The sequence below is a fragment of the Aulonocara sp. 'chitande type north' Nkhata Bay genome, linkage group LG12 (assembly GCF_057382095.1).
Source record: "Aulonocara sp. 'chitande type north' Nkhata Bay isolate Kocher_YH1m ecotype deep benthic linkage group LG12, A_spYH_male_GT1.1, whole genome shotgun sequence".
Classification (NCBI taxonomy): domain Eukaryota; kingdom Metazoa; phylum Chordata; class Actinopteri; order Cichliformes; family Cichlidae; genus Aulonocara; species Aulonocara sp. 'chitande type north' Nkhata Bay.
In genome coordinates this window covers 30,368,806-30,382,089 of record NC_141355.1, presented here as the reverse complement: position 1 = coordinate 30,382,089, position 13,284 = coordinate 30,368,806, and the positions used below count along the sequence as shown (strand labels likewise).

General features: G+C 38.0%; 2 protein-coding genes and 1 long non-coding RNA gene across 3 annotated transcripts in view; 2 read left to right on the top strand and 1 right to left on the bottom strand.

The window, feature by feature from the left end:
* Positions 1-10,238, bottom strand: part of LOC147317743 (uncharacterized) — a 25,207-nt gene extending 14,969 nt beyond the window's left edge. The window contains exon 1 of the long non-coding RNA XR_015131878.1: positions 9,688-10,238. This is a non-coding gene — a long non-coding RNA (uncharacterized LOC147317743). The remainder of the gene's footprint in view (positions 1-9,687) is intronic.
* LOC147317744 (granzyme A-like) lies at positions 2,404-4,493 on the top strand. Its single transcript, XM_086312957.1, has 5 exons — positions 2,404-2,470; positions 2,693-2,834; positions 3,160-3,298; positions 3,534-3,809; positions 3,905-4,493. Exons 1-5 carry the CDS (start codon positions 2,407-2,409, stop codon positions 4,064-4,066), a joined length of 783 nt encoding a protein of 260 aa, XP_086169083.1. The 5' UTR covers positions 2,404-2,406; the 3' UTR covers positions 4,067-4,493.
* On the top strand, positions 8,709-13,284 carry LOC147317742 (granzyme A-like). Its single transcript, XM_086315049.1, has 5 exons — positions 8,709-8,788; positions 8,972-9,113; positions 10,878-11,016; positions 12,408-12,677; positions 12,815-13,284. The coding sequence occupies exons 1-5, from the start codon at positions 8,725-8,727 to the stop codon at positions 12,974-12,976; spliced, it is 777 nt and encodes a 258-aa protein (XP_086171175.1). The 5' UTR covers positions 8,709-8,724; the 3' UTR covers positions 12,977-13,284.

Sequence of the window (13,284 nt, the reverse complement as noted above, 5' to 3'; positions counted from 1 at the left end):
CCACTGCATAGTGTTCAGTGGAATAAATGCTACGCAGTGCTATGACTATGTTCCACCAACTTACCGACTCAGTCATTAATTTTGCTCAACTTCCAGTCTATGACTGGGCTAGACTGAGGGGAGAGGGGGAGGGGGGGGGGGGGGGGGGGTGGCGGGTAGGTTTTCCTGTGGTTTTGTCTCAATTCACACAGAAAAAAAACTCAAAGTGAACCAAAACATGTCACTACAAACCACATGAGAACATTTAGTCTGCTTATTGGTCAGATGTGTCTGGGGCTGGAGCAACAGATGCAAATACAGAAAGAAGGTGCTCTCTTTATAGCATTGACTACGCTAGCTAGTCAATGCTATAAATTACTTGTATAGCTAGTTGCTATCCCACACTAACCATTTGGGTACTCTAAACATGAATGGTATTTTGCCACATCACAAAGGATACCTGGCTAGAGGACGATGTTTCCAACCTTGTTCACTCTAACTTCAGACTCCAAATAACTGAAAAGCCTACAGACTAAATACTAAGCTCCATACTTATTTTTAGAGAAGATTCCTTCGGGGTATATCTGTGGAGTCCCAGCTAACATACATGCTTCACTGACTCTCAGTGACACTAGCTGCCAGATGAAGCTGCTCCAAAGTCACATGTCTGATAAGAAAAACAGAAAAGAACCTTTACAGAGAAAAAAAAGTGACCATAGTGACCACTACCAGTCAAAGGTTTGGACGCACCTTCTTATTTGATGGTTTTCTTTATTTTCAAGACAATTTGCATTGCAGATTCTCACTGAAGCCATCAAATATATGAATAAAAATATATGGAATTATGAAGCACATATATGTAACTAAATATCTTGATGCATGCTCAATAATCCAGGTAAGTAAATCTCCAAAAGTTGATTCTGTTCATCTGGATATAGCGTTTTGTGGGAGAAACGTTTCATCACTCATCCAAGTGACTTCTTCAGTCTCAGCTGACTGCAGGTTTCCCCAACCTTATAAACAATAGGCTGGGAGGTCAGTTCCTTAATCTTAATAATTCTAATTCTCATGACCATTGATCAACAACCACTGACCAAAGCCCACTGATCAAAGACCATGAGTACCATTCACAGAGAGTTGGTAAATGGCTGCAATCACAGCATTGTAAGATGGTGAAAGATGTAACCTCTGTAAAGGAAAAAGGGAAAGACCATCTCTGAGTCGAGGAGGGGGAACGCTAGTGTTACAGGAAGCCGGGATCCACACCAGCCACACCCAGCTGCTCACACGGACCATGACAGATGGGCTTTGTCAGGGTTCCTTTGTGGATTTGCTCAAATAGATACTAGGAAGCCGCTACTAAGGAAAAGCAACAAGCAGAATAGATTTGTTTGGGACAAGAAACATGAGGATTGGACGTTAGAGTGGAGAAAATCTGTGCTTTGGTCTGATTAGTCTAAATTTGAAATCTGTGGTTCCAGCCACCGTGTTTTTGTACGACGCAGAAACATGCATGATTCCCACCATGAAGCATGGAGGAGGAGGTGTGATGGGGTGCTTTGATGGTGACACTGTTGGGGATTTATTAAAAATTGAAGGCACACTGAACCAGCATGGCTACCACAGCATCCTGCAGCGACACGACATCCCATCTGGTTTGCCTTCAGTTCGACCGTCATTTATTTTTCAACAGGCAATGACCCCAAACACACCTCCGGGCTGTCTAAGGGGTATTTGACCAAGAAGGAGAGTGATGGAGATCTGCACCAGATGACTTGGCCTCCACAGTTACCTGACCTAAACCCAATCGAGATGGTTTGGGATCTGATGAACCACAGAGTGAAGGCAAAAGGGCCAACAAATATTCGGCATCTCTGGGAACTCCTACAAAACTGTTGGAAAACCATTTCAGCTGACTCATTGAAGCTCATCGAGAGAATGCCAAGAGTGTACAAAGCAGTAATCAAATAAAAGAGTAGCTATTTTGAAGAATCTAAAATATAAATATGTTTTGAGTTATTTGTTTACTACAGAATGCCATATGAGTCTACAATGTAAATAGCTATGAAAAGAAAGAAAAATCATTAAATGAGACGGTGTGTCCAAACTTTTGACTGGTAGTGTAGTTCTTGTAAAGGACTTGTTCTTTCAACATGAATAATGTCTTCCTCCAACTGTTTCACACTAGTCCATGTATTGACACCTGCACCCACTGATGACTTGCACTGTGCCACACAGATCATGAGATTTACTTGTAAATCGGATCACTGCCTTTGAAATGAATGCATCCTCACCTCATGCTTGCGACCGCTTTTCATGACACATGAATTTCCATTTGTCAGACCACTTCCTCTGAGCTCACATAAAGGCGACTTTGTGCACCATAGTGTGTTTCAGTCTATTTAGATCAAAGCGAAACAAGAAGAAATGCTCTGCCTCAGGGGTTTCAGTGTTTTCCTCTCATGTGTTGTCCTTCTCATTGTTCAGTCAAGTGAGTTATTTCATCTGTTGTGCATTTGTTTATTTAATACTAATGAATTAATTGATGTAAATATGCCTAAATCATGGTAATGTTTCTGCTTGTTTCTTATGCTTTGTTTAGTGTTGTGCATGTAGATTGTGTGATCTAAATGTCTTTTAGTTTTACAAAGGAAGGTGTGAAGAGAATTTATCTGTTCATCTCAATGACCTCTTTGAATATTTGTCACTTTAGGTCGTGGTTCTGAGATCATTGGAGGTAATGAAGTGCAGTCACACTCGCTGCCTTACATGGCTCTGCTGGAGAGTGACAAACCGATATGTGGAGGGGTACTAATTGATCAAGCATGGGTCCTGACTGCTGCACACTGTCCTAGGTAGGAATCTTTCCCATTAACATTTGAAAATTGCAATCTTAATTCTTGTTGGCTCTTGCAAAGATGTTGCACTATGATTATTCAAAATGCCATGCTAGTCAGTAACATTTCCTCTTTATGATGCTCCACTCAGCATTCATTATAGCAGCTATAATCTGGCAGATAGTGACTAAAGAAACCACAAGAGCTCAGGGGTTTGAACACTTCTTTACAAGGAACAAGTGCTGCTCTGCATCACTGTTACCATATTTGTCACTTTCTTAATCAATAAACCTATTCCATAACTGAACTGTAATTTAACACTGCACCGTTTTTGCTCTTACAGCATTAAGAAGGTGTTGCTGGGGGTGCACTCCATCAAAGCAGATGAAAAAGATTTCCGACAGGTCCGAAAGGTGAAAAAAAGTTTGCCTCATCCCTGCTATGATGGCACGGACAAGGTCAATGACCTCATGTTACTCAAGGTAATGTGACTACAAAAGAATGGAAAAGTGATCCAAGATTGCTGATAATTATATTTAGAGGAATTTATAGAAAATTTGTTTTTGTTGAATTTTCTCAAAGTCAAAATTATACATATAAGCTCAAATATATACATGCACTCTCTCAAATATGATAAATGTGTGTGTTTTGTTGTTTGTTTTTACTAAAAGCAATGATGAACCCATTATGGTTAAATAAGTATTATTTAAATTTCAGCTGGACAAGAAAGTGAAAAAAACCAAAGCTGTAAACTGGCTCACGCTGCCCAAAACCAGTAAGGAGCCGAAAGCTGGCAGCGTCTGTGTGGTGGCTGGATGGGGAACTACTAAAAACAATGTCAATCGAATGTCAGATGTCCTGAGGTCTGTCAATGTTACAGTGATTGACAGAGTGAAGTGCAACTCAGCTGATTATTACAGCCTCAATCCTGTTATCACCAGCAGCATGATATGTGCTGGTTCGAATGGTAGAAACACAGCTGATACCTGTCAGGTATGTACGCCTCACCGTCCACTTCGCTACTTGAACCGTAAACGAGTCGAAAAATAAATGAAAAAATGAACCTCATATTATTGCTCTCTTTGCAGGGGGATTCAGGAGGACCTCTCATGTGCAATGGTGTGCTAGCTGGAATCACTTCCTTTGGACGGATGTGCGGTCTCATTAAAAAACCCGGAGTTTACTCTTTTCTGTCAGAAAAACAACTCAAGTGGATCAAAAATACAATGAAGGGATCTAAAATAGAATGAGTTCTCTGAATCATTCCTGCTTCCATCTTTAAATTAAAGAGGGATACTAAGTTCAGTTGTGTTATTTTGCCACCACGAGTCTACATTTATATCTGTCTATATTTATGATTTTAGGGATGATGTTAAAGCAGAGTGTTACTGAACGTTTGTTGTAAATCAGTGGTTGTCAACCTGTAGAAATATGGTGTGAAATTCAGTTGACTGATAGAAGTGTACTTTTCTGTAATGTACTTTTGTTTTGCATTAGTAACCAATGGTCTGGGTTACTAAATGTAGAAAAAGCAAGCACACCAAGAATCAGATGCCATATTGAGATAAGAGTGTCTAGATAAATGTCTTGCAAAGACAAAGTTATGTCCTGTTTATGTACTTTATGGTTAAATGTATTTCTGTTTTTATATTACTGTGAAGCACTATGTGGTTTTTACCCTGTGAAGAGTGCTATATAAATAAATTGAATTGAATTGAATGATGGTGGTTAGGATTATCCATGATGCATTATAATTTGTTTAGTGACCTGACCTAAGTTTGCAGCTATTTTGAGCTACTACAACTTAATACACAGTAAAAAACAAACAAACCACTAAATCAAAAGTTGAAATGAAGCTGAAAATGATGAATATTCCACAATCACGAATTGAAAAAGTTAACAGTAAATATATGTTAACTTTTTTTATTATACTTCTTGTCTGTCAGCGGTTAAATATATATATATTAATTTAAGAAGACACAGAACAACCACTTTAGTTAGTGTCTACTCTTTTTTGTCAGAAAAACAACTCAACTGAATCATGAATAAATTAAGCAAACTGAAATTTCATGACTCCAGAGGCATCAACATGATAAACAAGATGGAAATCTTTGACGTCTTGTTGTCATTGCGGTCTCTGTCGGGTCCTCTATCAGAGGCCTGGGAGCTTGAGGGTCCTACGCTGTATCAAAGCTGTTCCTAGGACTGCGCTCTTCTGGACAGAGATCTCCGATGTTGTTCCTGGGATCTGCTGTAGCCACTCGCCTAGCTTAAGAGTCACTGCACCTAGTGCTCTGATTAATACTGGGACCACTGTTACTCTCTCCCTCCACATCTTCTGCAGCTCTCCTCTGAGCCCTTGATACTTCTCAAGCTTCTCGCGTTCCTTCTTGTACACACATGTGATCGTAGTTCTGCTGTGGCTAGCCATTTCCACTGCAGGAATTGAAGTCAGATGAGTCAAATATTTGCCTTTGTGGCCGTTCTGTTTACCAAAAATGGACACAGCCACTGTGATAGGTGATGGATTACAATTTAATATTTTAGATGCTGTCACTGCAGATTGCACATATAGGTTGACATGTTAGCTTTGAGACATGAAAAGCCAGACCTATATTCTTTCTATTGGCCAACAGAGAATTACTCCTTTGGAAAAAACAAACAAACAATCACCTAGTTCCTGCAGTGGAAAATGACATATTTACTCCTTTTCCCCTCATTTTTTCTTTTTTGTGAACAAAGATGTTTGTTAATTTAAAAAAAATATTTTCTCTTTTTGCAAATTACATAAAATGCCAAGAGAAATATAAGTGCTCCTGTTTGCTTCGGTCAATCACATTTGCTGGAAACACATGAGATAAAACACATTTTTTGTGGACACACAAACCCCATGAAAGTAAAACAACAAAGTGAGAGTATTCAACCTGTCAGCCAGAAAGATTCACCACTTTCCGTATTACAAGCCTTAAAAAAGAGAAGGCTGTGAACAACTTTTTCTTGCACATACTGTCTTCTCATTCTGAGTAGTATTAATTACAGTAATGTCAACATAGAAAACATCCACTTTATGACTATACATTCAATTAAGTAATTAATTATTAATAATTTGAAAATAATCAGTTCCTTCTTCTTTTGGGCACTACCTTTGAGATGTTTCCTTCAGGATGTATCTGTGGACTGTCTGCTGACAGACATGCCTCATTGTCTCTTACTGGCACTAGTTGACAGGTGAAGCTGCTTCAAAGCTACATGTCTGATAAGGAAATAATCTCTACACCAACTGTAAAGTTATTATAAAGTGCTTTTTCTTTTAACATCAATACACTCTTCTAGCTTTTTTCATACAAGTAGATTTATGGACACGTACACTCAAGGATGACTCATTGTACACCAGACAGAACAAACCTCAGCAACGACATAGAAAAAAGACATGGTTACTGAATGAATACTTGTAAATGCTACCACTATCTTTGAAACAAATGCATTCCCACGCCTTGCTTGAGCCCATTATGCTGAATTTTCAGACCACTTCCTTTAGGCTTGATACATAAAGACGAGTGCGCACCAGTGTGTGTTTTAGTCAAAGCCAAATAAGAAGAAATGTACTGCTTCGGATTTTGAGTTTATGATAGACACAAATATTTGTTAAATTTGTGACCCTTACCAAGTACCTCTCTTTACTATAATTCGTTGTATTACTTGAGTAATTCTGATAACACGATCCAAAATTAGCATTTGTTCAGTTTCACCAGGAAGATGAAAGTTTTGTGTTGACCATTAACCCTGTAAGACTCATCCCATTCAACCCCAACCCATTTTTTGGAGGAACTTAGATGTTTATTAACCCTTATAACAAAATACACTTTTTTTTTTTTGCTATATCATGTTGTTCATGACATATTTTTATTATATATTTATAATATTTTTTTTTGTGTCGCATTTGATACATTGGGCTTTTTTTTTCAACGTTTTGTTAACAACAATGTTAATATTTTGTCCATAACATTTTGAAATTATGACAAGTATTGATCATATTGATGAGATAGAAGTCTCAGAAACTCAGGTATCAAATATGATACAAAGGGCTTTATAGGGTTAATGTAAACAGATTACCAAGTGCAGAATGTGCATGGATTGAAGAGATGTAGCATTTCAACAGTAAATTTTAATAAACCTGTGCATTGTGAACAGATTTAGTGCTCATTTCAACTGTCAAATGTACGAATATACAGTGAGTAAAATAAGTACTGAATATCTCCCCAATTTCCTAAAAAAAGGCGCATATGAATATGAAATTCTCGCCAGATATCAGTAAAAATCCATCCAGTCCACACATGCAAATAAATCAAACCATAGAAGTCCATATGTTGTATGTAATAATGAGAATGGACACAGGACACAGAATGTCAGTCTGCCCCAGGGAAGCTGTGGCTACAACTGTAGCTTGCCTCCACCAGTGTGTGAATGTGAGAGTGAATGAATAGTGGCATTGTAAAGCGCTTTGAGGCCCCCGAAAAGCGCTATATAAATGCAATCCATTATTTTATTATTACAGGGTAAAAAAAGTATTGAGCATGTAAAGAAAGGGCAAATTCAGCTGGGTAAGTCCCAACTGATGGCCTGTACAAAAGGAGGCTCATTAGCAAGGTGTCACAGAAGAAACATGTCATGATGGATAAAATCAGTGGCCTTTGCAAACTTATTGTTGCAAAACATACTGATGACACTGGTTACAGTAGAACGTCTGAACTACTGAAGGTTTCAGTGAGCACTGCTGGGGCCATAATCTGGAAGTGGAAATGAAACAACATAATTTCACATCAACCACGACCAGATGCTCCCCACAAGAGTTCAGACATAGGACTGAGCCAAGAGCCAAGAACCAATTGTGGACAGCTACAGAAAGACCTGGAATCTGTAGTTAGAATTGTTTGAAAGAAAAACAAAAAGTAATGCACTCAACCGCCATGACCTATGTACACGCTCACCATGTAAGACTCCATTGAAGAGTAAATGTTATAAGAAGGCAACAAGTACTGAATGGAGTGAAAGTGGGACTTCTTGTCATGCTGTTGGAATGAGCACGAGGAGAGGTTACTGTAGGCAGGCAGGCAAAGTCTGTGGAACAGCAGAGAGCAGGTGAGTGACATCCAAAGCAGTCAAGTGACTGGAGTGAAGACGCAGGAGCAAGTGTTTGTCGGTGCTCACTTTTTCTGTAGGTAAAGATTTGGAATTATATTTATGTTAAAAGTTCTGTATGAAAAAAATCAAAATAACAAGCAAATTATTTAGTTTTTACAAACACTAGTATTCATTGATACTTTACACAATTCCTTGTGCAGAAATTCAAAAATCCATATGTGAAGAGTTCAGCAGCCACGGCCACAAAGAAGCCATTGCGCACACCAGAGTGTGTGCTTTGGAAGCGCTGCAGAAGATTTCCTTGAAACTGAAATCAACTGACTATTGACTGTTTGGGGGGTAGAGCATAAACAAAATGGGGTCCTAATGTGATTGGTCGCTTTGATTGACAATTCAGGTTACTGCATTAAACTGAATTATACTTTGGCACCAATATAAGTGCCTTTTTAACTTGGAGCTATATAAATAAAATTAAATTGAATTCAGTTAATCCATTCTTGACTTTTAATAAAAACCTTAAAACTACAATGGAAGTTCAATTTAATCCCCTCTCTCATATAGAAACTACAGAAAATTGTTATTATTTGTGATAAATCTGACCACTTGCTTTGAAACAATATCACCAGTTCATCAGCTGGCATGTGTCAGTTTTGCTGACTCATTATTTTCCATGATCAAACCACATCCTTCGAACTCAGCGTATAAAGCTATGCATCAAAGTAAATTTCATGGCATTCGGCATCTAATCAAAGAGGGGTAAGACAAAATGTTCTGCCTGAAGAATTTCAGTCTTTTAATCTCATGTTTGATTTTCTTCATCATCCAGTCAAGTGAGTAATATTTTCTATTGCACATTCATTCAGTACACAGAATGCAAGGGCATTACTTTCAGTATTACAAAGCCGCTGGCATTTCTTGTGTTTTACTCATCTGCTCCTTCTTTCATTTTTAAGTTCTTGACTTGATTATCTTGTGATTTAGATATTTAAGTGAATATTTTCTTTTAATTTTAGGTCATGGTTCTGAGATTATTGGAGGGAAGGAAGTCAGGCCACACTCCCTGAGTTTCATGGCTTACTTGAAAAGTAAAAAGTCTTTCTGTGGGGGGATATTAATCCATCCACAATGGGTCCTGACTGCTGCCCACTGCACTAAGTACAGACTTACTCTTCTGACATCAAATCAAAATATCTTAATATTTTTAACAGACTGTGAAAAATAACACATTGTATGTTTTTTTAATACATTTTTATAATATATACATAATAATATAAAATAATATATACATATAACATATGTCTACATATAAAATACTGTCAGTAATCCTTTCACTGATACTGTGAGTACAAATATGCTAAAACTTCACATCTTCAGTGTAAATAATTTACATAATTACTTATCATGTTAATAGTAGGCACAATCAAATCAGCATCTCCTTAAAAATGTATTTGAATAAACTCATGGCGGAAGCGACCACATTTCAGTGTTGCTTTTATTACTCTCGGTTGCTGTCACTTTTCACACCCTGCTTCAGTTTTTCACCTCGCAGTTGCTCACTTCCCCTACAACAACTAAGAAAGGACCTAGTTCACCTTTTTAACCCTTTACAGCCGATCGGAGCGGGCACGCTCTGTTTTGCGTAACTATTTTTAAATCCCGGTAGCTCTGCAACCAAGTAAGCTAGCGCAATAATTTTTTTTGCATATGAAACCGGAGGAGTTGTACTTACATCTTATGCCATCAGCTTGTCCTAGGTCACAGTTTCCTTCCACATATAGCTTTGCAAAAACTGCATAAAAATCACTTGCAGCAACAAAAACATGATATTCCAGAAACACGCTTCGCCGATCCATCAGCTGTTTGTAACACTTCCTACGTCCATCAGCGCGAACTATCACATGACCGCATGACCTGCCCGAAACCGGAAGTGACGTCATTTTGCGGAAATGTAGTTTTTTACGATCGGGGCCTTATGAGCTTGTGTTTTACTTGTTATGTGTTTTAAAAAGTTATGTTTGACTTTATGACTTTCTGTGTCGTTTCTGGGATGCTTAAGACTCATATTGCACTGCTGGAAATAGTTTATTTTGATGCATATGCTGTTATTTTGCAAATTTGCATTATAATATTTATTTTCGTTTTTCCTGCAGTATATAAAAATTGGTGTATTTCAAAAATAAAACTATGAAGACACTCAAAATAAATTTCCTGTGGTGGGAAACTAGTTTGTGTAACTTTTTTGTATTTACAGTTTTGAGGGATAAGCCTCTTAAATTTCTCTAACTAGAAATATATGTTAAAAAAACAAAAACGATTTTCAATTTTTTTGTAGTTTATTGCACTTTTTTGCAATTTATGTAATTACTATGCACCTAATGCAGACATATTATTAAAGTTTGGGCTATAATGGTTGTATTGATGTATAGCAACTTGAAATGCTCCCAAAAATGGCTCCACAGCATGTAAAAATATAATATAAGCTCTGGCGAACTTGGTTCTATGGTAGGTCTTAAAGGGTTAAAGCAGGCGCAGCGTGATCGCTGATGACGCTCAGGTGCGTCCACCTCGCCCCACTACAGCATTGCTTTTAAAAATCCCTCAGATTTTTCTGCCGTTTTTAAGGACAAGCCTCAGCTCTCAGGAAAAAAGCCTGTAAGACACGAGTATGTTTGACTGCTTTGCACATTAATGAAAATAGAGGTTGATAACGTTCCAAAAAATGACAATAGACAAAATCTGTTCATATTCTAACCCTCATCACCCTACACCCATGAAAGTAATTTTTCAGTAAAACCCATAACGCAACCACCTCTAATAATATGCATATAACAAAATATAGAGTTAATTTATCTTATCGTAGTCCTCCCCTATGAAGCTTTTATATATGTTAACTTTACTCTGTATTTTTTTCTTTTACAGTATTAGTGAGGTGATCCTGGGAGCACACTCCATCAAGAAAGAGGAAAAAGATTCGAAACAATTCCGAGAGGTTAAGAAACAATTTCCTCATCCTGACTTTTGTAATATATTAAAGGGCAATGACCTCATGTTGCTCAAGGTAAGGTCAATATTCACTGTACAATTCACAATACTAAATGAAGCAAAGACGCAACCCTGTAATTTAAACGCTTTTTCAAGAAAACCCACTTAGAGGAATTTGTTTAAAATGGGGCAGTAAATTAAAGTGCACAATTTTTTTAGAGCTTTTAATTACATGAGATTTGATTTAGTATTACATGTTTTTTATGTTACATAAAACATTTCTATTTGTGAAAAGACAATTGAAATATGTAACAATATGAATAATATGAAATGTTAGGCAGCTCAGGACCTAACATTTACTTTTCTTCTTTTCTTTACTTACTCTTCTTACATAGTTGAAACATGTTTTTAAAGTCAAAACATTGTAAGCTAGTACTGACCAATGAGTAATAACTGACTGTTAAAAATTAGCAATCTGTTTATTAACTGACTCTCATTTGGTGTTGGCTCGCTGCAGTCCAGTATCACGACACTACACTCACTGTTGAAATTACCAGCTAATTATATTTAAAGTATTGATTAATTTTATCTTTAGGGATTTTCTATCTTAGCTCTCAGCCATGTTGCTATAGCATCATGCTTTATCCCCTGTTCCTCTGGCACTTTCCTGCTTAGTGTGCCACACTACTAGTTTTAGTAATAATGACACTTGTCATTAACCTAGTTTGGGGGTGAGCTGCTCCAAGTGCTCCAATTACCTCATGGACAACTTTTGAATCAACCTCCACATCTTCTGTAGTTCCTCTCTCGGCCCTTGGTATTTCCCAAGCTTCCCATGTTCCTTCTTCCTGATGTTGCTATCACTTGATATAGCTACATCTATTACTACAGCCTTCTTTCTTTACTTAGTCCCACAGGGTCTTAGCTTGGTCATTCTTAACCACCCTAGAGGGTGTATTCCATTTTGACCTTGGGACATCCAGGCCATACTCAGCACAAATATTCCTGTATATTAAGCCAGCGGCTTAGTTAGGGCGTTTCATGTATGCACCCTGCTGTTATGTTCTGTCTTATTTACTTACTTTATAACTATATAAAGGGGCGATCGTGGCTCAAGAGTTGGGCGTTCGCCTTGTAATCGGAAGGTTGCCGGTTCGAGCCCCGGCTTGGACAGTCTCGGTCGTTGTGTCCTTGGGCAAGACACTTCACCCGTTGCCTACTGGTGGTGGTCAGAGGGCCCGGTGGCGCCAGTGTCCGGCAGCCTCGCCTCTGTCAGTGCACCCCAGGGTGGCTGTGGCTACAATGTAGCTTGCCATCACCAGTGTGTGAATGAATGGGTGGATGACTGGATATGTAAAGCGCTTTGGGGTCCTTAGGGACTAGTAAAGGGCTATATAAATACAGGCCATTTATATAAACATAATACATAGATAATCATTATCAATATGCAAATCTTCTTTTTTTCAGCTTAACAATCCAGTGATGGAAACCAAAACAGTGACATTTCTCAAGCTGGGCAAAACTCTCAAAGACCCTGCAGCTGGCAGCAACTGTCTGGTGGCTGGATGGGGAAAAACTGAAAAGAAGAATAGGTCGGATGTCTTGTTGTCTGTCAATGTGACTGTGATTGACAGAAAGAAGTGCAACTCTCGTGGTTATTACAACCGCAACCCTGTTATTACTAGTGACATGATATGTGCTGGTTCAAATGGAAACGCTAAGGCTAGTACATGTAATGTAAGTATATATTAGTAAGTTGCTTTGTAATATGAAATTGTAAATTGCAATAAAGCGCAAGACCTTTTTGGCTTTTTTAAATCTCCAGAATAGTTAAAACACCCCCCAAAAATGTCAAACATTTGTTCTTGCTGCAGGGGGATTCAGGAGGGCCACTGCTGTGCAATAAAGAGCTGGTTGGAGTCACTTCTTTTGGACCTGTAGTGTGTGGCGAGATAAATGAGCCTGCAGTCTTCTCATTTCTCTCCAAAAAACAACTCAAGTGGATCAAAAAAACAACTAAGTCATCTGAATTTTAAGGAATCCACAGGAATCAGTCCACATAATTTAATGAACACGAGCATCTTTGTAATCTTCCTTGTTAAATCTGTTACTGCTGTTCCTATAGACCACTGACTTGAGCATTATTAATATTATCATTTCATTCTTTTACATTTTTATTTTTGATCTCTGCACATATATGACAGATCCTTATTATTGTTAGTCCTTATCATTGCACAAACTTTTCCTTTTCTTTGTTTTTCAATCCCCAAGTAACCCCAAGAATATGAGTACTCCTGTTTGCTGCATTTGAAGGCTACCTCTGCAATAAAAGCATACAAATGTT

Coding starts and splice junctions, on each gene's coding strand:
- LOC147317744 (XM_086312957.1), top strand. CDS start 2,407: ATGCTCTGCCTCAGGGGTTTCAGTGTTTTCCTCTCATGTGTTGTCCTT. Junction 3,299..3,533: donor ATGACCTCATGTTACTCAAG/GTAATGTGACTA, acceptor TTTAAATTTCAG/CTGGACAAGAAAGTGAAAAA. Junction 3,810..3,904: donor ACACAGCTGATACCTGTCAG/GTATGTACGCCT, acceptor CTCTCTTTGCAG/GGGGATTCAGGAGGACCTCT.
- LOC147317742 (XM_086315049.1), top strand. CDS start 8,725: ATGTTCTGCCTGAAGAATTTCAGTCTTTTAATCTCATGTTTGATTTTC. Junction 8,789..8,971: donor TTTCTTCATCATCCAGTCAA/GTGAGTAATATT, acceptor TTTTAATTTTAG/GTCATGGTTCTGAGATTATT. Junction 12,678..12,814: donor CTAAGGCTAGTACATGTAAT/GTAAGTATATAT, acceptor TTCTTGCTGCAG/GGGGATTCAGGAGGGCCACT.